At 43.8% G+C, this 24,774-nt stretch overlaps 1 protein-coding gene across 1 annotated transcript; it reads right to left on the bottom strand.

Annotated features, from left to right (window-relative positions):
- Window positions 1-1,036: 1,036 nt before the first annotated feature.
- Window positions 1,037-1,675, bottom strand: LOC121837258. Its single transcript, XM_042292841.1, has one exon. It carries the CDS (start codon window positions 1,673-1,675, stop codon window positions 1,037-1,039), a length of 639 nt encoding a protein of 212 aa, XP_042148775.1.
- Window positions 1,676-24,774: the final 23,099 nt, after the last annotated feature.

The following is a 24,774-nucleotide window of genomic DNA, read 5'->3' as shown; positions in this document are numbered from 1 at the left end:
TGTCGCGGTGATTTTCAATTTTTATTCTTTAATTCTGTTTTCTTAAGTTTCGTGATGTGAGGATGGTGGTACAAATCCTGATTATAAGCAGAAACAGCGTGGTTGATGTGAGATACGTTCTTCCAGGATCCCATCAAAGTTTCTGCTTGTTGCCCGATTGGCCCTGTGTGAGGATGGCGATAAGGATCCCGATTATAATCTGAAACAGCATGGTGGATGAGAGGTACGTTTAATTCCAGGCGACCCCAAGGCATGTGGATGGCAGTTTATGAGTTTACTTTCCCACAAACCGCCTGGGTAACTGATCACTGCAATAACGGAGCTATCTCATTCTCAATGAAAGACAGGCTGAACATCTCCTCAAAATGAGGTGTAAGCGACGCTGAATTTGGATGAGGTGAGCAAGTGAAATGTTACGCTCAGGGTCACATTCCAGAACAATGGTCCACCTTCGGCATGCCGCCAACACTACGTCGTCTTTCTTGAATGAAAACGACCCTTAAAGTGTAATTGTATGCATATATGTTTAGCAGGGAAATTGACCCTGACACCTCTGCTGTAGATGGGCAAATTAGCGAGTGCAGTACAACTGCAAACATTTTTTGTTTTTTTGGGGTGAATTTTTATAATGGTTATCTACGGTGCAGTAAGATACATACAGCTGATTTCAAAGACCCCGAGAAGCCATGAAAAAGGCTATTACGTAATGAAAGGTAGAATCACGACAGCAACATGACACTGGAGGTTAGGCGTGTATGAAGTTGGGAATCCGATTTTGCAGTATGTGAATGGTCCTTAAAAGGACCGCTCTGTGTTCTGGGGTATGACAAACAGAGTCCAAAGTTCTAGCCACTTTCAGAAGAGAACATGTCCTAGGGGGACATTAGTTCACGTTCAATTCCATTCTAAAGGCTGAACACCGAAGATCTCTTTATTCTTATCCTCGTCGTCAGCTTCGTCGTCGTCTCCACTCTCCTCCTCCGTGTCGCTTGCATCGAGGGGTATGATGACTGGCTCGAGGTTCGGCTCTGGGACGTCACATTCTCGAAACTTCGCTTCCATTTTTTTTCACATGCTCTACACAGTCATGCCAATGGACAGCTGTTATGTTGTCCACTGCTTCTCTCAAGAGCCGCTCGGCGTCATTGGGCTTGAATGTGATGTTCTTGGAGGCGACCCTCTGCTTGACTCGTGCCCATATCAACTCTATGGGATTTAGTTCGCAATGGTACGGTGGGAGCCTCAACACTGTGTGTCCGGTGTCCGTAGCCATGACGTCAACTTTGTACTTTGTGTAGCGATCCTTCACCCTTGCCACGATGCTTAGAAGATCTTTTTTCTTCATTATGGCCGTCCAGTCTAGGTTCTTGGAAGAGAGCCACTGCTGGATCTCGCCCTTCCTTGTTGCAGTTCTGGGAACTGCTTCAGCCTTTCTGCTGTGGTATGACGCATTGCCTATAACAATTACGCTGTTAGGCTCGATGTGGTCCAGCAGCTGAAGAAACCATGCTTCAAACCTTTTCGAGTTCATTTCATCGTGGTAGTCGCCCTTTTTCTTCCCACGGAACACGTCCAGGCAGCCGGACACGAAGCCAGTGTCACTACCTGCGTGGGTGACAATCACTCGTTCACCTTTTCCAGAACGAACCTTTAGCCCAGTCGTCAGTCCAGACATGAAGGCCTGTCTTGCTGACTTTATGGTGCTGTCAGTCCACACCTTGTCAACTGTAAGGCCGGCGTTCACCCAAGTCTCGTCCTGGAAGTAGATCTTGCGGTTCTGGGCTCTGTGCTTTCCGATATCCCTCAAATACCGCCGCCTCCACTCGACGATGTCCTATCTCTCAATTAGGAAGGAGTTGCGATTCCGTTTCTGTTTCTCGAACCCCGTGTCCTTCAGCAGGCGATACAGGGTGGACCCGGGACAGGACGGCAGCACGTCGTCTTTTTGGAGACGAGCGGCGATTTTCTTCAACGTTGGAATCTCCCCCGACGGAAGAAATTGTGCAGGCAGCTTCTCACGGCCGTCAAAGTGCACGCGTCGTGATTTGAAATCCTCTTCCTTTTCTCAGAGAATTTCGGGCGCTTCTTTGAAGGAGGTTTGACAGCTCCGTTGGCACGTTTGAAACCACGCTTGATCTTGTAGACCGAGCTAACACTGATCCCCGTTGCGGCGGCAGTCAGGTTGACGACTTCCACAGCATTTTTTTCTTGGTACTGCCGCCGCATCCAAGAATAAACGTTCAAAACACACTGCCTTGTCTGGCTCGACAGGACATTTCCACTTGCGTGACGTTTGTAGTACACCCGAGGGGAAACGTCTTCACGAAAGAGTGCTGACATCACGGCCCGATCAGCCAGAGTTGTTGGAGCCGCCATTTTTGAAGGCGAGCAACAGCGGCTGGCCGGCTGGCTACGAACATCGATTCTCAGATATTGTGAGGCGTTGAATTACGTGAATACACCCATACTCAGAACACGTATTATTTATCGTACTGAGAATAAAAAAAAATTATTTAAGCTTAAATAACGCTAGCTTCCAGAGAGCAAACGTTTATCGGAACTACTTCGCAGAACGGAATAATATGTGCGACGGCATGCGACCAATAAGCATGCGACGAGAATGACACACCCACTTTTTTCTTAAGGTGAAAACGAGTAGACAGATTTTGTTGAATTCCTCGAGCACGAGGCCAGCTGCCAACTGATTACTAGCAGTAAATTGTAAAACCCGCGACGGAACCAAAAAAGACAACCGCGATACTTTTTACCTGCCTCGGGTTTTAGTAGGTGCCTACCAAGGTTGCCTGTAGTCTTTGGCATGTTTGTTTTTGTGCCAGTTTAGGCGAACTAAGCCACACGACTGTTTCGACCGGTTCAAATTTGAATAAATGGTAACCAACGCACAAAGAAAATAAGTTTAAAGAACTTTTTGAGATTTTTGAAGTGACTTTTACTATTGAACGGCTGCATGTACTTGACTGTTCAATTCAAGAGTTTATAAGACGTGACTACCCCATGCGAACTTGCGAACAGGGTGGTAACGCTCAGTGGCTCGAGCCCAGTGGGTAGTTAAAGGAGCTGTGCAACGATATTCAATTGGAATGTTTTTTTCTCTACACGAGCTTACTGGCACACCTGGGACTCAAGGATACTCACACGCAACGCCATTGGCCAAGAAACTCCTTTGTTGCGGTGTAATTTCAAGGACAAAAGCGATCATTTTCATTCAATCTCTCCTTTCCAAAATTTGATGACGTGGGGATCGCAATACACCCAAGTGACGATATTTGAATGCGGTTAATAAAAAAATTGGGTTGTGTGTGTGTTTATACAGCCTAGAACTTGGTCTGCCTCACAGGGGCGACGAGTCTCCCAGCTGTAGATGAGAAATTTAACCAGTGCGGTACAACCGCTAGCCTGGGGTCTTTAACGTGCATCACGCAGTAGTGATACACGACCGCACGCCGGTACGATGCTCATCCAGATCGAAACGGGCAGGGGTGGGGCTCGAGCCCAGGATCCCTGGGTTCTGCAGCGCGAGCTTTCGCTCCACGTGCTCCGAGCTGGTGTGCGCTAGACCACTCGGCCACCGATCCCCCTTGCGGTTCATAGATTTGACCCGAGCATTGCGTGGGCACTCGACTTGGGCTCGTGACAATTGCTAGCTCGAGAAGCATTCGGGTTGTGACCCGTGTCCAATCGCTGCAACGACAACAGCCGAGCCTTAACAATGTCTGGAACTCAGCGCGTGTCCTGCGCTTTGGCAACCGCAGCGCGTGGCTATGATCAACACTGGCGGCATATAATCGGCTCCAGATCACGTGGCCGCTTGTTCTGGCTGCGAGTTGAGGGGGTGAACGCCGCTCGTTTTTCTTAAATTTTTTTCTGGGACTTCTATTGCGTGGGGTGAAAAACGAGCGCGTGTTTCATAGGTCATTAACGTTAGGGATCCGTTTTAAGCGGTATTTGTGCACAGTAGAAAAATTGTTGCATCGTTCTTTTAAGTAAGCCTGTGGGGTAGTTACAGCCGTCAAAACGCATGATTACTAGGGGGGGTGCTCACTTTTTCTTAGAGTGTACTGCAGTGTCCGCTCTTTACCTTGTGTATATTACTCTATGGGGGAGCTTGTATGGCCGGCGACTGTACATAAGGGGCTTCGCGTCGCGAGCCAAAGTCAGTCTCGCAACAGTGCTCGATCCTGCGGTTTTGCCGACATCGACGCCCGCGATGCTCTGCTGTTTTCTTCTGTTCTCCTTTTGTTTTGGGCACAAGTTCTCCCAATTAAACGTTTAGTTTCTTCAGTTGTCATCTCCTGATCAATTGTCATTCGTGACAATATTTGACTCGTGCCTGGCACTTCGCCTAATATTCATTTATTTATTATTTTATTTATGAATACCGTTCACAACAGAGCTGTGGCAGGTATGGTGCATAATGTCACATGCAATATACAAGTTAACATAAATTATATAAAATAGGAAGAAAAACAAAACAGAACAATTCCCCCTTACGCTAACAAGGAGCGTATAAAATCAATAAAAAAAACTCTACTTGAGGCACTTTACACTGCAATAGAATGAAAGGAAAATAAATTCAAACAGTTAACACTATCACTTTCTGTGACGAGAACAAGAAAAAAAAAAAAATTTAACAAGTTGTACTACACAAAATTCGAAACAGCATTTGCATATTCCCGTGTGCAGTTTATCCACGCAATAGTTTGCGAAAGATTATTCCAGTCACGTACACTTTTTCCAAAAAAGGGTTGCCTTTATACCTCGATATAAAATTTTGGGATTTTAAACTGGTGCTTGTAATTATGTATTGATTATTTTAAGCTGCGAAGGTTTAGCCTATAGTGAAAACAGACATGTCAAACCAGAGAAAAGCCAGACAGGCAATTTCTCTGGTTAGTTCAGGTCAAAGAAACACACTGGGGCAGTAACTAAAGCCTTCCCTAGTGAAAAATATCAATAGTATGTGAAATTGTTTGGTCCAATAAACGGATGTAGTCAAATAAGATTATGTAAGGACATAGAAAATATAAGAAAAATATAAGACGTTTCTTATAATTTATATAGTCTTATATTATTATCAATATATGTTCTGAAGAAGGTTTTTATATACTCTTATGTTAATTTATCTAAGTATATGTGTTTATTAAACGAAAATATTTTGTATACATAAAAGATTTTTCACTAGGGTTGGAGCAAAACCTTACTAAGCCACTTGGATTATCAATTTAGAGCATAGTTAGGCTTTTTCTGGCATGATGTCTGGGAATCTTCTTTCACTTGACTTCAAGACTACGCCCTGGATTTAATTTCTTTTCATGTGGGCGTTTATTCAAACGACGCAAGTTTGCACATTTCGTCGTGGGACAGTTGTATTATCAATAGCAATGATATATTCTTATAAAGTCGAACTCAAAACTATAATTCGATACAGTTCCGTTTTTACAAATGCAGGGTCTGCCTGTGTTGCTGACGTTATCTATTTCGATTATATTTTTACTTTAAAAAAATTAAGAACACGGCAAGTATAAACTCCACATTTTGTAGAATTCGTTATTTAGAAAGAAAAACACGATATTTTTGGTGGAAACTAGGCTCCGAAAAACACCTTCCGAATTTCGAAATCCAGAATTCTATATATAGCGTACTATAGACGTATTCATCTTACTTTTCCCCGCAATTACAAACAAACAAACAAAAAAAAACCTATAGGGTGTTTTACGAAAGTCCGGAATAATTAGACTGTGAATAATTTTTGCGTAATTAGCTGTTTTTAAATATTGTGTCTAAGGGCTTGGTTTTATTTAGAAACTTGCTGAGCATCATCTAAAAACACTAAATCAATAAATTGCAGATGGTTAGAAGGCACGCGCGGCATTTTACGGCTTTCTGAATGCCGCACAACTTCGAAGGGTTTTGTAAGTTTCGGTTTACAATCGGAGCGCTTCTCGGCCCCGACGACACCACTCCCCGTGGAGAAATGGTGCAACCAGCCTCTGCTGTGTTGCGGGAGGACAGCGGAGTAGAGACTGGTTGCACTATTTCTCCACAGGCCGCGGTGCTGTCGGTGCCGAGAAGCGCTCCGATTGCAATCCGAAACTTCAAAAGCCGTCGAAGTTGTGCGGTGTTCTAGAAAGCCGTAAAATTCTCCGCGTACCTTCTTTTGTTATGCAAATTATTGATTTAGTGTTTTTCGATGATGCTGAGCAATTTTGTAATTGAAATCATGCCCTTAAACACAATATTAAAAACGTTAAAATATGCAAAAATAATTAACAATCTAATTATCCCGGACTTTAATAATTCTCCTAAATAGGCCCCATGGCCCAGGGCCAAAACGACACAATCATTTGTTTTTCTTGCGACGCCCATTTTTCGCAATGTCAAATTTTTCCAACTTTCGTGAAACACCCTGTATAAGTCGGAGGTATTTGCTTTGTAATCTTGAGTCCCGGCTTTTCGAACATTTTTGCATTACTCTTGTGATTACTATTTAATGATATAGTCAAACTGATTACAAAAATAGCTGCAAAAAGCAATCGATTAAAATCAATTTGATTACTTGTAATGAGTACGGTACAAGTCTGCTTATAATTACACCGATGTTATATATGTATGAGGCTTTATTTGACATGAATATAAGCGACATAAGACCCTGCGCAAAAACCCTTAGAAGGCACGATTTTAAACAATTGGAGTCAGGCCGAACTTTATGTGGGCTGTTATGGTATAACTCATTTTTGTATCTTCGCCATTCGCCAGATTCACGGATTAAAATTTTTTTACATAATATTATAAATGACAAATCTAAAAAAACATCAAGACAGTGTTTATAGCTGTTTGGTGTCGCCGTTTATTTTTGAAGCTTCCGCAGTTGCGTGTTGCACGAAGTTGACATTGCCCGTCGCATTGGCCTTCCTTTCAGCAACGATAGCCCGTGCTGTCCAGGGGGAGGCCCCGTAGCGCCGGGTATTCGTCGTTCCGCAGCCGCTCTTGGAGTTCAGGTCGGTCGACAGGGAGCAACAGCAAAGGAGGTGTCGGAAATAACCGCGAAACCTGGAAAATGCAAAGTTCAGAATTGAGAAATCCTTTAGTGACATGCAGTCCACTCTCATCCGCATAATAACTTCCCGGAGACAGAGTATATGAAAAACAATTACGCCGACGCCCCCCCCCCCCCCCCCCCCCAGAAAAAAAAAAGAAGTTTGTACAAAAATGCGTGTAAAAAGAAATATTAAAAGATTGGGGAAGGCAGTGTTTTAAAGACAATTTAAATTGTAGGCTGTAGACATAGCAAGTTTCTTAAAAGCAGGTCATTTCTGTTACCTATTTTTAAGAGTTGAATGGCGAATCCCTTTCGTTGTCCATAATTAGGCAAAGAGTGTCGGACCGAAATTTTTATAATTTCGGTTCCGATTCAGGTTCACGGCTTCTGGTTCAGCTCCGGTTCAGTGGTGGTGAACAAAAAAGAATGGTTTGAAACGGTTTCAACCGGTTCGGACCGGTTTGAATCGCAAAAGTAAGAATATAGTTTCCGCATTTCATTGGCAATAGCCACTATTTCAACAGTAAGCGAGTAACTATATAGCTTTTTATCATTCGTAGAATTCACTTTCATTTTCAGGTACCAAAAACAAACTCCGTTCTTTAATTTCGATGGAACAGTAAAATAAACGCTAGATTAACGCATACGACTCAATATCTGTTGTTGTTTTTCTGTTTTTTTTTTTTTTTTAGTCTTATATATTTTACCTAAACCGAACGTTTAACAGTCTGGTAAATCACCTAGAATACCCGTGTTTGGTTCGACTTTGCGTCGGAGTATTAAAAGTCGAATCCTGTTGTCCTCTTGAACTAAAGAATTAATTACAGTGCATAAAATCATGAAATGAGCACGTCCTCGCCATATATGTACTGAAATCTAGTTCGCAAATACGTTTCACAATATATATGATGACGACGCAACTGAGCTAAAAGTAATAATATTTTCAGCCTAGCTTCTATAGTCTACCTTTTCTAGAAACACTGACCGGCAATTAAAACGCTTAATTTCATGAACAATATTGTTTACACTCAGCAACGTGATGCAGGCGTACTCAGATCGGAACCGGCCTAAAATACCGCGTTCCGAAGTGAGCATTTTCGACATTACTTGGCGTTTGAGGTTTGTTCTTGACAAGATGCCTGTCAGTTGAATTTAGATATAAGCGTCACTCTTGCTCATTTTTATTTGCTAAATAGAACAAAGTAGTATTTCATACTCTACTCGACCTTGCAGCTTCTTAATTGGTCACTTTCTTACGGTCTGCGTGCGCAATCGTCATAGTTCCGCCACGCGTCACTGTGTACATTGTTGTCGTCCAGCCCACAGACACATAAAATTGTTTTTCATGGCATAAACGAGGCAACACACTTTTATATGTTTCAGAAGTTGAATATGCGTCCGGAACACATTAGTTATTACAACCAGCTTCTTCATATCCTTTTTGAGGATGAAACGCCGGAAAAGGTTTGCAGAGCATATTTCATATAACTTGGGGGGTGCATTTACTTATGATGTATATCTCGAGGGTGATCGGCCCTTTATTTATGTTGTGAAGTCTTCAGGCAGTAAGAAAATATTTCTACAGCGAAGCGGTATACCTCTACCAGCCACGGGAATTTTCGTGTCGTCGTTGTAAGACAAAAGTCCATGCAAACAATTAAAACAAAATAGCATATCTCCTTTGAAGTCAGGCATGCAGCATACAGCTCAGTATCCGCTTCAATAAAGAAAACCACAAAACAAGCATCAGAAAAACAAGCATCCAGAGCACATGATGGGTTGTAAGGCGCATGTGAACAATAGGAACACCCTCCCACGCGTTCTGGTAAAGATTAGATTTGCAGCTCCTTCGAAAGGTGTTGACGTCATTCGCAACCCTCGTGTGAAGTGAGGTCACGTGACACTCTCACGGCCTCCGATTGGCTCCGATGGCTTGTAACATCCGCTGCGGTTAAAACATAAGAGGAAACGGACTATAGCAACTGATACCATTGTTGCTGCAGCACCGCGATGAATAGGCCACGCATAGGTAGGACTCCCGAGGAGCAACGTGATTACTAGGAGCGGCAAAGGGAAAAGAAACGGGAATACCACCAGCTGCGGCGTGCTGCGACCGGCGGCGGCATTTCGTATAGTCTAGAAGGCAATCGTTGCAGGTGATACCACAGCTTCGCTGACCAACCACGTTCACAGCGTAGATTGAAGCCCCTATTTTTATTTTTTTATTGTCATCACTAAATTTGATTGCATGAAGTTCACATAACCGCTTGAAACCGACACCGGAGGAAGATACTCGAAAATACGCCATCTGTTAAGTCTGCAGAAACGTGTTTGTTTTTGTTTTGTTCGCCATTTGGCACTATGAAAAACCGGGTCGCGGGGTATGCCAAAAAAGAATGTGTGCACATATTATAGCTCTAAAGGCAAATACACGATATGGTGCAGAAAGAGAGATAATCAATGGTATTCTAAATAATCCTCTACACGAAACCTTACAGCAAAACGAAATATATTAAGATGCATGTTTTAAACGTAAGCACGTTTCACGTAAATCCGTCTGAGTCAAAAATGTGAGATACAGACCCCCAACAAATTACGAAACAGTTAGAAGCCCGACGTTTCAAAAGGTCGGACTAGGATGCCTCATTGTCCTGTTTAGGGTGATGCCATCGTTTGAAGTACCTGATGCCGACAGCACGCGCTCACAGGGAAAATAGAAAGAAATCACAGGAAACAAAATGTCGCTGTAGCACAGTCAGCGCCACGAGCGCGCGAGGGACACGCGCTTGAGAACAAAAAATAAAAATAAGTGTTCGAAACAAAATGGCCAGGTGTCATCACCCCAAGCAAATCGCACATGAAGGCACCCTAGGTTGGGCTAAATAGGTCGACATGCACTTGACCTTCGGCGTATGTCAATGAACTAGGGCACTTGGGAAGAAAAAGTGAGTGAAGCAAACGACACACCGTAGATGGAAAAAAAGCTGCTACCCTCCACGTGCAAATAGTTGCCCCCGATGAAAGAACTTTTAGCCATTCCACTCTGGCGAAGAAGGAAGGCCAGCGAAGCTCTACTAATGTGGAAATAACGGCCGCAAGTCGGCAAGGAAGAGTGGAAAAACCGAAACGGTTGCAGCCATCTATCAACGACGGCGGCAACCAGACAACAGGCTTGCCGGTCGTCTGGTTGCCACCATCACTCATAGATGGCGGTATATCAGAGTTCCGTGTCATTTGTTTCCTGACGGACACGATTCTGGGGAAAGTAGCCCTTAACAGCTCCGCTGTCAAAACCGAATCGGTTTTGAAATGTCGGGCTTCCAAGTGTTTAGGGCTTGGTTTCTAAAAAGGGAGATAGGTGCAATTATAATCACTATAATTACACATAAATAGCGCGAAGAATATAAAATATATTTCCAATTTAAATCACATTTGGACATCGGCCTGCACGAGCTTGAAGCTTCGCAAAATACTGTCTCGGGAGGCTAATGTTATATGGGTTTACGTGCACTTCTTTTGGGGCCACATTTGACAGCGCTGTGCATCATCAGACATGCGCGCTCTAACATTTCATTAGGCTGCCGCATATCACCGCGGGACTGCCATATATATTGCATAACTTTACAAATGAAATTTTTTCCAGTGTTGAGAACATCGCATTTCACCAGAAAACCGATCTGTTTAACATTTCATTTCATTTCATTTTATTCACCTCAAGGGCGTCCAATGGACGCATAACGTGAGGGGAGATTCGAAAACAAATAAAGTTAAAAAAAAAGAAGAGAAACAGAATAGCAAAACACAGAAACAAGAAATGTGATCGCGGATACACCCAATGTCGTCGAACAAATCGAAATAAATTAAGAATAAAGCACGAACTAAGCACAAAAGCTATTATACAGAAACATAATCAAGGTGAATAATTATACAATATTGAACACTGACCTAGAAATGAAATAGGATTGCTGTCAGTAACAATACGATCAGGTAATGCATTCCAGTCTCTGATACAAAGTAATAAGGGGGAGAAAAGGAAAGTGTTAGTGCGACTCAAGAATGGTTCTACTTTCCGACAATGATCTAGTCTTGGCGATGTAAAACTGGCAGGGCGGCAATACTGATTTAAAAGGCGAATCGCTGTAATATATGCTATGAAAAAAACAAAGCCGAGTTATTTTACGTCTTAGTTCAAGAGGAGAGAGATTATTGCTAGTTTTTAAGGCCGAGACACTAGTTTCCGGTGAGTAGTTATTGCATATAAATCTTACGGCTTTGTTTTGGACAGATTCCAGTCTTTGAAGAAGATAAGTTTGGTGAGGGTTCCAAATGGTGCATGTGTAGTGTTTGAGGGGCTATACTGCATTAGGATATATGCGCAGGAAGGCTTACGGTACGACGACGATGGCGTGGAGGGCAGCGGCGGCCCGCGGCCAAGCGGACACGCCGAAGGAAAAAGGACACGTACAGCCCCGACGAACGCTGCTACACTTCTTCTTTATTCACGCGCACAAGGGCGATTAAAGGAAAAGGGGCACCCTGGTGGCGATTCATAAACTCAATTACAACATTTCTCCCTTCATAAAATAAAGCAAAAGGAGAGCAAAAAGAAACGAAATCTATCAGGCTACGAAAGGTATTTACAACATCATTTTCTTCCTTCCGTAAAATAAAAAAAAGAGAGAACATGAAGAACGAAATAAATCTGGGAACCAAAACTATTTACAACACATCCTATCCCGCAACGTTTCATCATGAGCACACATTGCACGAAAATTCATTCAGCACACACATAATCGCAGACATAGTCGTCGAGCCAAGCTGGTCGTTGCTTGGGTCGCTGCGGTCGGGCTGGGGGACGTGAAGCTGGATAGTCATTCATCAGCCCACCAAGAGGAATGAAAGAAGGTTGCTCCTGTTCGATATTGTCATGATCCGGAGTTGGTGAAGCAGATCTGGCAGAGGTTGATGCTTCGCTGTACTCGGTAGTTCCGCTCACTTCCGGTGACGACTTTGCGGGGGAGGACTGGTCCAGATGGCTTGGTCTAGGGGAACTTCGCTCTGATTCTACAGAGTGTAGACCAGGCGGAGGAGGAGCACTGGCGGACGCTTCACGACCAATCACGGAGGGTGGTTCAGTGCCGAAGACACCAGGAGGTGGAGGAATTCGTGAAAAGCTGACGGGAGGAACGGCAGGGATGGGCTGAAGAGGTGCACAAGGAAACAAAGCTTCATCAGCCGCCCAGGATGATCTGTGTGATCTGTGTGAGTACGTAGGTTTGAGAGGTGTACGAGTAAATTTGTCGGCATTCCATGTTGTACCATCATCAAGTGTATATGTAGAAGGACCAATTTTCGCAGAAATCATCTGTGGTTCAGAATACTTGTGCTGAAATTTACCATGGTGTCTTGGCTTATGGACCTTTACATACTGTCCTGTTTTAAAAGATGGCACTTTCACTGCTCGCCTTGAGTCCGAGTACTTTTTCATCTTTGCTTGGTACGCCTGTACCCTTTCCGGCAGGTCGCGCTGGACAATGTGCCGAGGTAGAGGTGGATCCGGAGTTGCTCGTCCTTGGATGTGTAGGCGAGTCCGATGATTTCTTGCATGCAGCAGAAACGCCGGGGTTTCACCTGTGGCCGCATGCCGAGTGCTTCGATAAACTCCAAGGTATACAGTGATGGCCTCTCGAAGCGGACGGCGTTGCACCATTGCCAACTGGATGACGGGCTTTAGGACTCCATTGAATCTTTCAACTTGCCCATTACCTTGAGGGTGATAAAGGGAAGATTTTACGTGTTTTATGCCGTTTGTCTGTAGGAACTGGTTGAGCTCATGGGATGTGAATTGTGGACCGTTATCTGTTGTTATCTCGAGAGGCAGGCCCTCTCGAGAAAAAATCGATTTCAAAAAGTCAACGACTGACGCTGTCGTGACGTTGTGGGACGAAGCCACTTCCGGCAACTTGCTGTAGTAGTCCACCAAAGTAATGAAGCAACGTTCTTTTGGTGGGGCTTGCTCAAACGGCCCAACGATGTCGATGGCAAGCTTGGTCCACGAACGGGAAGGAAATGCTACCGGCTGTAGGGGCGCCGGGGAAGGCTTGTCGGTGGAGTGACAAACAGTGCAATGCTGGATTACGTTCTTGATGTTTTCTGCGATATGTGGCCACCAATAAAGTTCCTTTATAAAACTCGTCGTCCTCGATATTCCTTGATGGGTCTCATGGCCGATCTGGATAACCTTGTCGCGCAGACTCGGCGGCACGATGATCTTCTCCCCTTGGAAAAGGAGTCCGTCGACCACGGAAAGCTGATCTCTAAGAACGAAATATGACCTGAGTTCTGGAGATAGCTTGCCTTCCTCTGGCCATGATGATGAAGTATATTTCATGACTTCACGCAACGCAGGGTCTCGTGAAGTTGCCTCCTGGAAATCCTTCTCTGTGAGGGAAGCGCAGACGATGGAAACAATTTCTTCTCTAAAAGTCGTACCATCTTCAGTATCGTGAACTGGAAGGCGAGAAAGGGCATCAGCAACGACATTGTCGGTTCCTTTGCGGTACTCCATTACAAAGTTGTAATTGAAGAGCCTGGCAACCCAGCGGCTGATGCGCAATGGGCGAACGCCAGCTCCTTGCGTAGACATCAGGGTGACCAATGCTTGGTGGTCGGTCCGGGTGGTAAACTGTCGACCCCAGAGGTAGATGTGCCATTTCTCGCAGGCCCAGAGGATTGCGAGAGCCTCTTTCTCCCCAGTTGAGTATTTTCGCTCTGCTTCCGTGAGTGAACGGGAGGCGAAAGCAACAGTCCTCAGCTGGGATCCATGCTGTTGCTGTAGAACAGCTCCCAGCCCGTAGTTTGAGGCGTCCGTGGACACAAAAACTGGGAGGCAAGGGTCGAACATAGTCAAAATGGGTGCCTGCTGAATGCAGGCCTTGATCTGCTGGAAACTGGTGTCGGCTTCGGACGACCAGACGAAAGTCACACCCTTGCGTAGAAGACGACGAAGGGGCTCCACAATGGTGGCACAGTTCTGGATAAACTTACTGTAATATTCGACAAGGTTCAAGAATGCCTTCAACTGAGAAGGGTCACATGGCGCCGGAAAATTCAGAACGACGTCTATCTTTGACGGAAGGGGCGCTAAGCCTCCCGCCGACAGACGATGTCCGAGAAAAGTAAGCTCTTGGACACTAAAAACGGCCTTCTTATTGAGTTTCATCCCAGCTTGGGAAATTTTCTGGAGCACAGTATGCAGATTTTCATCGTGTTCTTGCTGAGACGAACCGTACACAATGACGTCGTCCAAGTAAAACTGTACGCCCTTGCAGTCTTTAAGGATATTAGACATGATCTTCTGGAACGCCAGAATGTAGTGTTTGAGGGGCTATACTGCATTAGGATATATGCGCAGGAAGGCTTACGGTACGACGACGATGGCGTGGAGGGCAGTGGCGGCCCGCGGCCAAGCGGACACGCCGAAGGAAAAAGGACACGTACAGCCCCGACGAACGCTGCTACACTTCTTTATTCACGCGCACAAGGGCGATTAAAGGAAAAGGGGCACCCTGGTGGCGATTCATAAACTCAATTACAAGAGCATGCATACTCTAATTTGGGAAGGATTATTGTCTTGTATGCGAGTAGTCTTGTTTTAGGTGGGGCAAGATATAATGTTCGTCGCAAGAAGCCAGCGTTTTCAAGGCACTGCTTGTAATGTATTCAATGTGGTCGTTCCATGATAGAGTGTTTGTTAGATGTATTCCCAAGTACTTATATGATGTTACATGTTCCAGGTGTTGTGATAACAATGAATATTGTGATTGTGTTACTGTGGAAGACTTAGTGATGGACATTTGTTTACATTTGCGAGCGTTTATGTTCATCTGCCACGTAGAGCACCAGGAATATATAGTATTTAAATCGTCTTGGAGTAGAGTTGAATCGTTATTAGTAACAATTTTTCGGTAAATCACGCAGTCGTCAGCGAAGAGCCTAATTGTAGATTTAATGGAAGAAGGAAGGTCATTTATGTATATTAAAAACAACAGAGGACCGAGAACACTGCCCTGGGGGACCCCGGATGCGACAGTGGACGGACGCGATGATGATTGGTTAATTTTGACTATTTGTTTTCTGTTTTCAAGAAAGAAAGAAATCCAGTTTATGACGAAAGGATCGATTTGTAGACGCGAAAGTTTAAGAAGAAGGCGATGATGAGGAACAGTATCGAATGCTTTAGCGAAGTCAATAAAGATGATATCAGTCTGAGCAGTAAGATGAGTATTGAAGTGAAGATCCGTAACAAATTCGAAAAGTTGACTAGTGCATGAGTGACCTTTTCGAAAACCATGTTGATTAGGAACGAAGAAGTTACACTTGTCTAGGTGAGATATGATATGGGTATACAAAACATGTTCCATGAGTTTGCATGGAACGCTGGTAAGGGAAATGGGGCGATAGTTCGTAGGATCGGAATGGTCTCCTGATTTAAAGATCGGCGTGACTTTGGCGTAGCGCCAGTCAAGTGGGACCGAGCCGGAGTTAAGAGATTGTTGGAATAGTTTGCAAAAGATACTTGAAGCTGCATGCTTGATTATTTTTAGAAATTTAGCAGGAATTCCATCATCACCGGGTGCACTGCTCGTGGGCAAATTTTCTATTACTTTGAGAATGCCGTTCTGATTAAACAAGATGGGCAGCATAGGTGGATAACTATTTGTGATAGCGTATTGGGGTAATGGATGTGTTTCCTGGGTAAACACGCTAGAGAAAAATGTGTTAAGCAAATTAGCAGCATCAACATCACTTATCGTTTCGTTCTGTTGATTTGTAAATGTGGGGTGATTTCTGTTCGATTTAGGGTTAAGAATTTTCCAAAATTTCTGGGGGTCAGATGAGAGCATGCCGGGAAGGGTCACGGAAAAAAAGTGTTTCTTAGCATTTTTTACATTTATTTTACATTGTTTTGAGAAGGTTTTGTAAGATGTCCAGTCAACAGAATTATCCGTTCGTTTAGCTTTAGAGAATAATCTTTTTTTCTTGTTTAGTTCGCGCCTTAAGCTATTTGTAAACCACGGTGACAAATCGTCGGTTGCCACCGTGAATCGAGGGACGTAAGTCGAAAGCATTTCGCCGAGTGTTTTTTTTTTATGATAAGCCAATTTTCACTGGTAGAACGCTCCGTGTATGAGGCAGCAAATTCACGCTCAAAATCGTCCATGGCTGACAATAAACTTACGATGTCCGTGCGTGAGTAGGCGAATATCGGTTTCTTTATCTTTTTAGAGCGTCGTGAGCAAAATGACGTTTCGACATGTATAATACAATGATCGCTAATGCTTTCCATAATAGCGAATGATGTTACACATTCTGGGCTCGAGATAATGAAGAGATCTAAGATGGTTCAGTCGCGAGTCGCCGACGTTATAATCTGATGGAGCGCGTAGGTTTCCAAGAGAGATAAAAAAATCGCGGCATTGGCTAGGATTATTGCAATTCGAAATAGGTTTTAATGTTGCCCAATCTATACCAGGGTAGTTCAAATCACCACCGAGAACCATGTAGTGATTGGGAAAATTTATCATTAGGTCACCAAGGCAATTATGCAGCGAGTCATTGAAATCGGTTTGGTCAGTATGGGGAGGACGATAACAAACACCTATGATCACTGAACAAAAATCCAACTGCACACGAATCCATAACATTTCAAGGTTTGAACTTATTTGTATTTCTGCGCAAGAAATGTCTTTTTTTGCGGCAATGAGAACACCGCCACCTCTTGCGGTTTTACGGTCGTTGCGATAAATGACATACCGTTTGCTCAGTAAAAGTTCAGAATTGCTTATATCAGACGTTAGCCAAGTTTCGGTGCCAAGAATTATATCGGGTTCGCTGGAAGACGTAATACTCTCAAATTCATCCTGCTTTGATAAGATGCTACGAAAATTTGCGATAAGAAATGGAAAGTTGGCGACAGTGGCTGGGCGGTAGAAAAGCTTTCTTTTATTATGTCATTCTTGTGGCATTGTGTTTTCTTTGGGGCCACGAACAGAAACTACCGATCCACTAGCGTGGTCATAAACATAGGTCGAGTCGTTAGCATACAATTTATCAAAACGGATCTTATAGCGGGTGTTGCATTCTCTGAATTGGGAGGCAAAATCCCACAGCTTCTTTCTTGCAAATTGAACCTTACGTGAAAAGTCTTCGGATATTTGAACCTTGGGCGCTTCCACATTTTTCAGTTTGAAGGCGTTGTGAAGAACTTCGTCCTTGCTTTTAAAACTAAGGAACTTGACGATGATTGGGCGATTTATTCCAATTCGTTTTCGGCCCAAACGATGTGCTCTTTCTACGGTGCCCAAGTCGATTGCGAGGTGATCCTTCACGAAGTAGGTTACAATCCTTTCTCTGACGTCCCAAGTTTCATTTTCTGCTTCCGGAAGACCTTTGAAGATTAAGTTATTTCTTCGCATTCGATTTTCAAAGTCATCGATCGTGTCACCAAGTGCCTCGACTTGTTCACGTAAGGCTAAATTTTCATGTTGAACTGAGGCCACGGTTTCTTTAATAGTGCTTAGGTTTTCCTTCATACTAGCGACTTCTTGCACCTGTTTTTCCAGGTTCGTGACGCGTGCACCCAGGGCAGCGATGCCGTTGTTTATCTGGTCAAGTTTCATAGCATTCGTTTCTTGATTTTGGTCTGAGTTCGCGATGAGACTGTCTATCGCATTTTGAAGTCTGTCTATTTTTTCAGTATTCGTAACGGGGCCTGGGTTCATTTCAACGTCTCCTGCGGTTGCCAGCAAAAGAAACGTGACGGTTGCTATCGTGAACGGCTTCAAAGATCCAGGCAACCATATGGCAGACACGTTCAGAAAGCGCATCTTCACGGAAGTTAAGGTTCGCTTTCTTTTGTTAGGGAGGAACGAACCGATCCGTGCCCGGTGAACCACGATGTCGGTACCCATTCCAAAACACACCGACTAACGACCAACAAGAACACAAGGCAAAGATGGGATTCGCAGCCAACAAAGATAGAAACGGAGTATACCGTAGTGGCTTTTAGGCCTACCTGCAAGAATACAGGAGGGATGTGTACACGGCGGAATCAGGGCTGCGAATCCCGCTGTGGTGCTTGCGTTGACGGCTTTTCTCTTGTTGGTCACGTGCTTCCTCTGGCGGTGGTGACGTGTCGATGGTCTTGGTGATTGTTTCCTCGGCGTGCTGCTGATGCAACAGTGATGACGTCAGAGGGCAGTTGGCGCGTGCTGGGCTTGCAGGGATGAGAATCGCCTTTCCAGGTGGCAGCGACTGCAAGAATACAGGAGGGATGTGTACACGGCGGAATCAGGGCTGCGAATCCCGCTGTGGTGCTTGCGTTGACGGCTTTTCTCTTGTTGGTCACGTGCTTCCTCTGGCGGTGGTGACGTGTCGATGGTCTTGGTGATTGTTTCCTCGGCGTGCTGCTGATGCAACAGTGATGACGTCAGAGGGAAGTTGGCGCGTGCTGGGCTTGCAGGGATGAGAATGGCCTTTCCAGGTGGCAGCGACTGCAAGAATACAGGAGGGATGTGTACACGGCGGAATCAGGGCTGCGAACCCCCCACATGGTTTACACGTGACGTCACCGCACTACACGCTGCTGCTGCTGCTTAAGATTTCTTTTTGCTGGAGAAGGAAATTCCGTTGTGCAGAATGCACGCTGCAGAAGGTTCGCGCTCATTGCAACTGATGTATTCAGAAACAAAAGTTATTTTTTCTTGGTGCAGCGTCGTGAGGAACGGCGCGAGCGTCTTGCACCGCGAAAACGCTCTTTCTCTGTAAGGACTGATCTTGAAAACTAAGTAGTTTTGCCGGATAACGCTGTCTGGGGGTCTGTGCCGAAGATGCGAAGCAGAGGAACCTTTGCAACACAGTATTTCGAAAGCACCCCTCCCCCCCCCCCCCCCCATGTGTTTTTTCTTTTTACGATGCTCTTCCCAAGAATACTTTTTTTTTTTTTTTATTTCCGGGGTTCTCCTTCCTCCGTCTGGGGGTGGCAACTCGACAATTATATTTCGTCGTTTACCTTGAGACTGGTTTTTTTTTTGAAGAGCAGAAGTAACAGAAAAAACAGACAGGTCTTTTTTCTGCTCTTCAAAAAAAAAAAAAAAAAAAAACCCCAGTCTCAGGGTAAAGAACAAATGGTTGACTTCCACCAGCTAGCCTGAACTTTGACTCTTTTCTCGACAATTATATTTGTGTCATTTCTTAACAGTAATCCTCCATTTTTTATTTTTATTTTGCACCCAAATACTGTAATGTTCAAACAAAACTGCGAGAGTTTGAGCGGCTGCCAACATTCGGCTGTCCCTCTGGGGCCACTAGAATCTTTCTTTTTATGTATCCTTGCATATACACCCGTAGTTCTGTTTATCTTCAAATTGATAAGCCATATTTATTCCTTTCAATGCTTCTATTTTCTGGGAAAACATTCTGAGATAGTTCAGCAACAATGAAAACATGTTTGGGTGCCTCAAGGATGTGTGCACGTAAATTGAATCGTGCAACAATTTTTTTTTTCTTTCGGTAAATACCGCTAAGCGCTAATCCCTGACGTTGATAACATACAAAACACCCGTTAGCTTCCATCTCTATTTATGGCAGACGCCGGAAAAATAAAGAAAAGAAACAGCTTTTCCCACCTGAACCTATCTATTAGAACATGAGACGATTTGATCTGACGTTAATTGTATAGCGGCAGTGTTCATCATAGTCACGCACTGAGGTTGGCAAATATTAAAGCATGGGTTCAGCTTTAAACTTTGTTAGAGTTCAACTATTCTCATTTTTGATTGAACACGAGCCAGCACGAATGTTTGGCGATGCTGATTGTCATTAACTCGAGCACTCGCCTCGTGCTCATGACAGCCGAGTACGTCACGGTGTCTCGTGACTCGCAGGGAGAAGTCGTGATGGCATGTGACGCCACGGTTTCGGCAACGCTAATACATCTAGTGACGTTCTAAATTTAATTCGACTTGACGCAGTAAGCCACGCGACTACGTCATGAGGCCACGTGCCGTGACATTTATTGACAGTATGTCTTGATACCATGACGTCATTTGACCACGGGACACGTGATTAATCGTAGTGCCGATACAAAACCGCCACGAAAACCTAAAATTTCAAATACATTACCATTTGCTATCTTACCCAAGCATCAAGGAGAATGTAGGGATGTGTGTTCTACGCGCCGCACGTTCTGGCGTCAACAGTAGTAACTTTTCTAAAGCAAAAACCTCAAACTAATGGCATCTTGCACGCGCGTTCCTCAACGTTTTATTTTGGTTATTTACTTCGAATCCTTTATACAGGGAAGGCGTGCGCGTGTGGCGCGTGGAGCACCAATCCCAACATTCTCCGCGATGCTTGGGTAATATAGCAATAGGTCTATTCGGTATATGACAATTTGACCACTATTTAGAAATACAGCTGCCACTTTTTACTTCGCAAACACTCATTTTGTAATAATTAAAAAAAAAAATTCCCGTGAACCGTTTTGAACTGGTTACTATTATACATTTTTTTTTCCAGTTCGGTTCCGGTTCAGTTCCACGATGGTGGCGAAGATTTCGGTATGGTTCAGCTCCGGTTTGTCTAAAAATAACGGTTCGGTTCCGGTTTTCGGCTCGGTTCCGTTCCGGTTCGACACTCTGCCTAGGCATATGAGTAACAATACAGTGTTCCCAAAATCTTCCACTAAACTTAAAAAAAAAAAAAAAAAAAAAAAAAAACGGAGGGTTCTGCTGGAGTGAAATCGATTGAATGTGCTCAGCAGGTATCTTAGGAAAGTGCGCACATTTTTAATGCGCCTAATTATTTATTTCATAAATAATGATTAACTAAAAATGTATTACTCGTTTAAGGGCCGAGGCGGGAATTTGAAAGTTGTTGAACGTATTAAGGGAGACCAATATAAAGTGTTTACTACAGGATGCGCTTTGTGAGCGTCTTCTTATTAACCTAAAAAAAAGCCCGCGCATAAAAAAAACAAAAAAAAAAAACAAAAAAACGTGACAACATTTCCGCTCGTCGCGGCACTCTCCAACATGCTCTGAAGGAACGACGTCCATGCTATCACTCGCGCTGTCAGAGACAGGGCTTCGTGTGTGTTCCGAAGACAAAGACAAGTGCGAGCACCTACTACCGAGACACAAAGGAGGCAAAGAAAAAAGCCTGGTGCAGATTGAATATGTAGATTACTGTAATGGAGAATTTCCTTGATGGTTAAGAGAGAATTTAGAGCGTTTGTTTTTGGCATCTACTTGGGTGTGAAAGTGTGTGCTCGCACCTACCCCCCATATACACGAGCATGGAACACTTCTGAATCGTTTAAATTCCACCAAGGGAATTCCACATACGACTCCACGAGGGTTGACACGCCAATTACTTATGACAGCGCAGGTTTTCTTAGGGTAGGAGAAATAAGAAGCGCAAGGTCAATTTCTGATCGCGCATTTAGGATTTTAATACGCCGCAAATAAAGTCAACGTACGGAGCCACTATGTGTGTTTCTCGAAAGCACCGCGCTCTGCTTTCGTAACAAATGGAAATCCGTTGCTTTTTATTGTACGAGGAAATCGTATTTACGGTATAGCATTAGCTTGATCGGGTTAGCTGAGGATTTAAAGAAGCTTTTCATTGTGCCCGGTCTCAAGTCTGAGTCACTGACGTGCTTCAAATATTTTCTGAATATATATCATTTAATTTTATTTGAACACAAAAGGTAGGGCTCGCCGGGTAAAAGTGGTGTCCCAGACAGCTTGTGAGTGCCTCAGGTACGCAATATGTGACACTGAAAAGAAACTGTCTTCATAGAAATCACCCGGGTGCAGCGATTTTGATGTCGGATTTAGTTTCAGCGGCTGGCGACGCCGCTGAAAGTAAAAAGTCCATCTATCTATTCAAAGGAATAAAAATCTGTCTACAGAGATACATGAAGTGGTGCCTAGCATTTGACTTCAGCTAAACTTGTCGTAGATCATTGCATTTGAACCTTTTAATTTTATTTCGCAAATTTTACGAAAACCAGATGTCACACTTCACTCTACGTGTCTGTCACTTATCTCATATCCTGAACACGTTGTAAGTAAATGGTCGTATAATAAATAGTTTCCTTCCTAAAGTCAGCCTTTTGAAATTTTGTTAATTATTACTTTAGCAGAACCGATTAGCAGAACCGGCCTAGGATGAACAATCTGACGCCTCTCGAATTCTTAATTTTATTTAAAAGAAGTGGAGAGATTATTGATTTCCTTTCTAGATTCTATGCGCCAAAACAGAAAAGCGCTTTAGTCGGCAATGTTAAAAAGAGGTTGGTGCCTTCAAATATTAAACATTGAGCCCTAAACTGGCGAGTTCATCTTTTCTCCTTGATTCAGTACATTGTTACTCAGGTTGCTGTCTTAATTTTTTCCCATGCAGACATGCATTAGTCTCTTTATTTGTTTATTTCTAAGGAAACTATCGCCAGCGGGTACGGCTGTAGACATTGGTATTCTTCCTCCTGCATCAGTTCAGTCGTTTGGCCGCCGAGCCTGGCCGAACGTCGAACATGATGATATGAAGCTGTTTGTAAAAATGTCCCAACTTTAGACTCGAAATCACTCCGTATTTCTTAAAGTGGCCACAACACAAAATATACGTCTTCATCACAAAGTTCAGCGAGAACCACATAACGCGCCGTCACAACCGTGGGCGCTCCTAAACAGAAACTAACCAAGTTGAAGCCACTTTTTGGCGGCGACTGCGTCAGCGCTCTCTATCTGTCGGTCAGGCGCTCTCTTTCACCCCATTATTGTGACTCCGAACACAGATGTCAGACTGCGGAATGCATGGTCCGGGCATCGATTCCCGCTGACCCCTTAGTGAATCTTGCTTATTGCGATACATTTTGACTGGTTATGTTTATGCATGAGTTATTATGACAAGTATGTCCTCTATATTCATAGAAAGCTTCTGCATTGTTTGCTTTGGGCTATGCATAGCTGATGTTGACTTGCGTGTTACAATGTTTCGTCACACTTGAGCACATTAACACATTAACACAGCCAATTGCCGTGATCCTAGACCCTTTTACGCTACCGAATATGCAACCCTTAGCACACACTAATCTATCTCCGCCATTATCAGGAAAAACGTCACGGTGAGGAATGAATCAATCATAAAATCGTTGCAGTGAAACGTTTGGGGACTTATGTTTTCAGTAAAAAGGAAACAGAAAAACTTCACATCATTTATTTACTCCCACACTGTTTCTCTTGTGTGCTCTACTGTTTATAGAAGTGCTGATATCAGAACTTTCAGGAACCGGGTGTGAAAAAACGCAAGCAATTTTTTTTGGTCTCCTTGAAATGCAGTCACCTAAAAACTCTTTCCAAATTAACGGTAAATTACCTTCTGATGACCGCTTCACTACTGTCTAAAGTAATTTAGCAATTTAGCGTTCGTCACGCAATGGTAATGTTGATTCTGCAGCCCACGGGAGTTTGCGCTTTACGTGGTACCAAAATTAGGTGCATGCACTTAACTTGAAAACTATACACATCCTCGCCTCCTTACACCTTCTCGGATGTTCGACCTTTTAAGAGTGAATATCACTTGTTCTTTGTTACTCCTGAACTTCGAGCATATAACCTAGAACAAACCACGTCCCTCAATATCTGTTTGATGTCAATGAAGTCGCCGGGGCTCACGCATCTCTGTAATTAGTAAGTTAGCTCCAGCATTGCTCAACCCTTGCATTTGAAAGTCAACTGATCACTCGCCACTTGCTAAAACGGAAACACAACGTTTAGGATAAAAGAAAGTTATTTTTGTCGCAGAAATCGTATGATGCCGTACTTCTTCGCAATAGATAACTTTGAAAAGGATTGCGTAATTTGGTCGACAATGTAGCTATCTCATACCAGAAGTCAAACTGCGTTCCAAGAAAAAAAAAAAAAAGGTAAAAGCAAAAACAAACAGCCCCATACAATCTCGTATACCCCTTTCAAACAAGCACGTAAAAGACCTTCGGAACAAACTAATTTAAAGAATCGGCGATTCAGCTCACAATCTCGCACCTATAGGCGTGCACTGGTACACCGATTATTGGCTAATAGCGCTAAAAACAACGGACGAGTAGACGAGACAAACACCACAGAGTGCTACTTAAGACTGGTTTAATCTTGGGAAAACAGCCTACGGCGAAACCGACAAGACACACATCCCATTCACTTCCATTCGCCAATCATCACATTTCTGCTTTAACAGTGAGTATGATCGTAAATACCATAGCTTTGATTCATACAAAGTAACTGATGTGACACTAAGGGCTTTTGCACCAACGCCGCTTAGCGCAAAGCGGAGCTTGGCCGGGAACCTAAGCTAAGTTTTGGTTTCGTTCGGTTGCATCAAAATCGGTTATCGCTAAACCTAGCACTAAACTACGCTTATCGTTAGCGCTCAACATTGGGCGCTTTGCTTTTCGTTGTTTCTTAATCCTGGATTTCAAACATGGTGGCTGGTTTGTGGCGGTCGACGCGGTGGACGAAATTGGTTCTACAAAGTGTTTTAGGCTACAACAGCGTGAGAGTCTTGACAGAATGACCTTCGATTGTGACAAGGATACAAAATATTGTCGCGTGAAGTGTTTATCGACCCCTGTTTTCAAGTTGGCTCTCCAC

The sequence above is a fragment of the Ixodes scapularis genome, unplaced genomic scaffold, assembly GCF_016920785.2.
Source record: "Ixodes scapularis isolate PalLabHiFi unplaced genomic scaffold, ASM1692078v2 PGA_scaffold3__209_contigs__length_174095766, whole genome shotgun sequence".
In the NCBI taxonomy this organism is placed as follows: domain Eukaryota; kingdom Metazoa; phylum Arthropoda; class Arachnida; order Ixodida; family Ixodidae; genus Ixodes; species Ixodes scapularis.
This window is presented reverse-complemented; position numbering and strand designations above follow the sequence as displayed.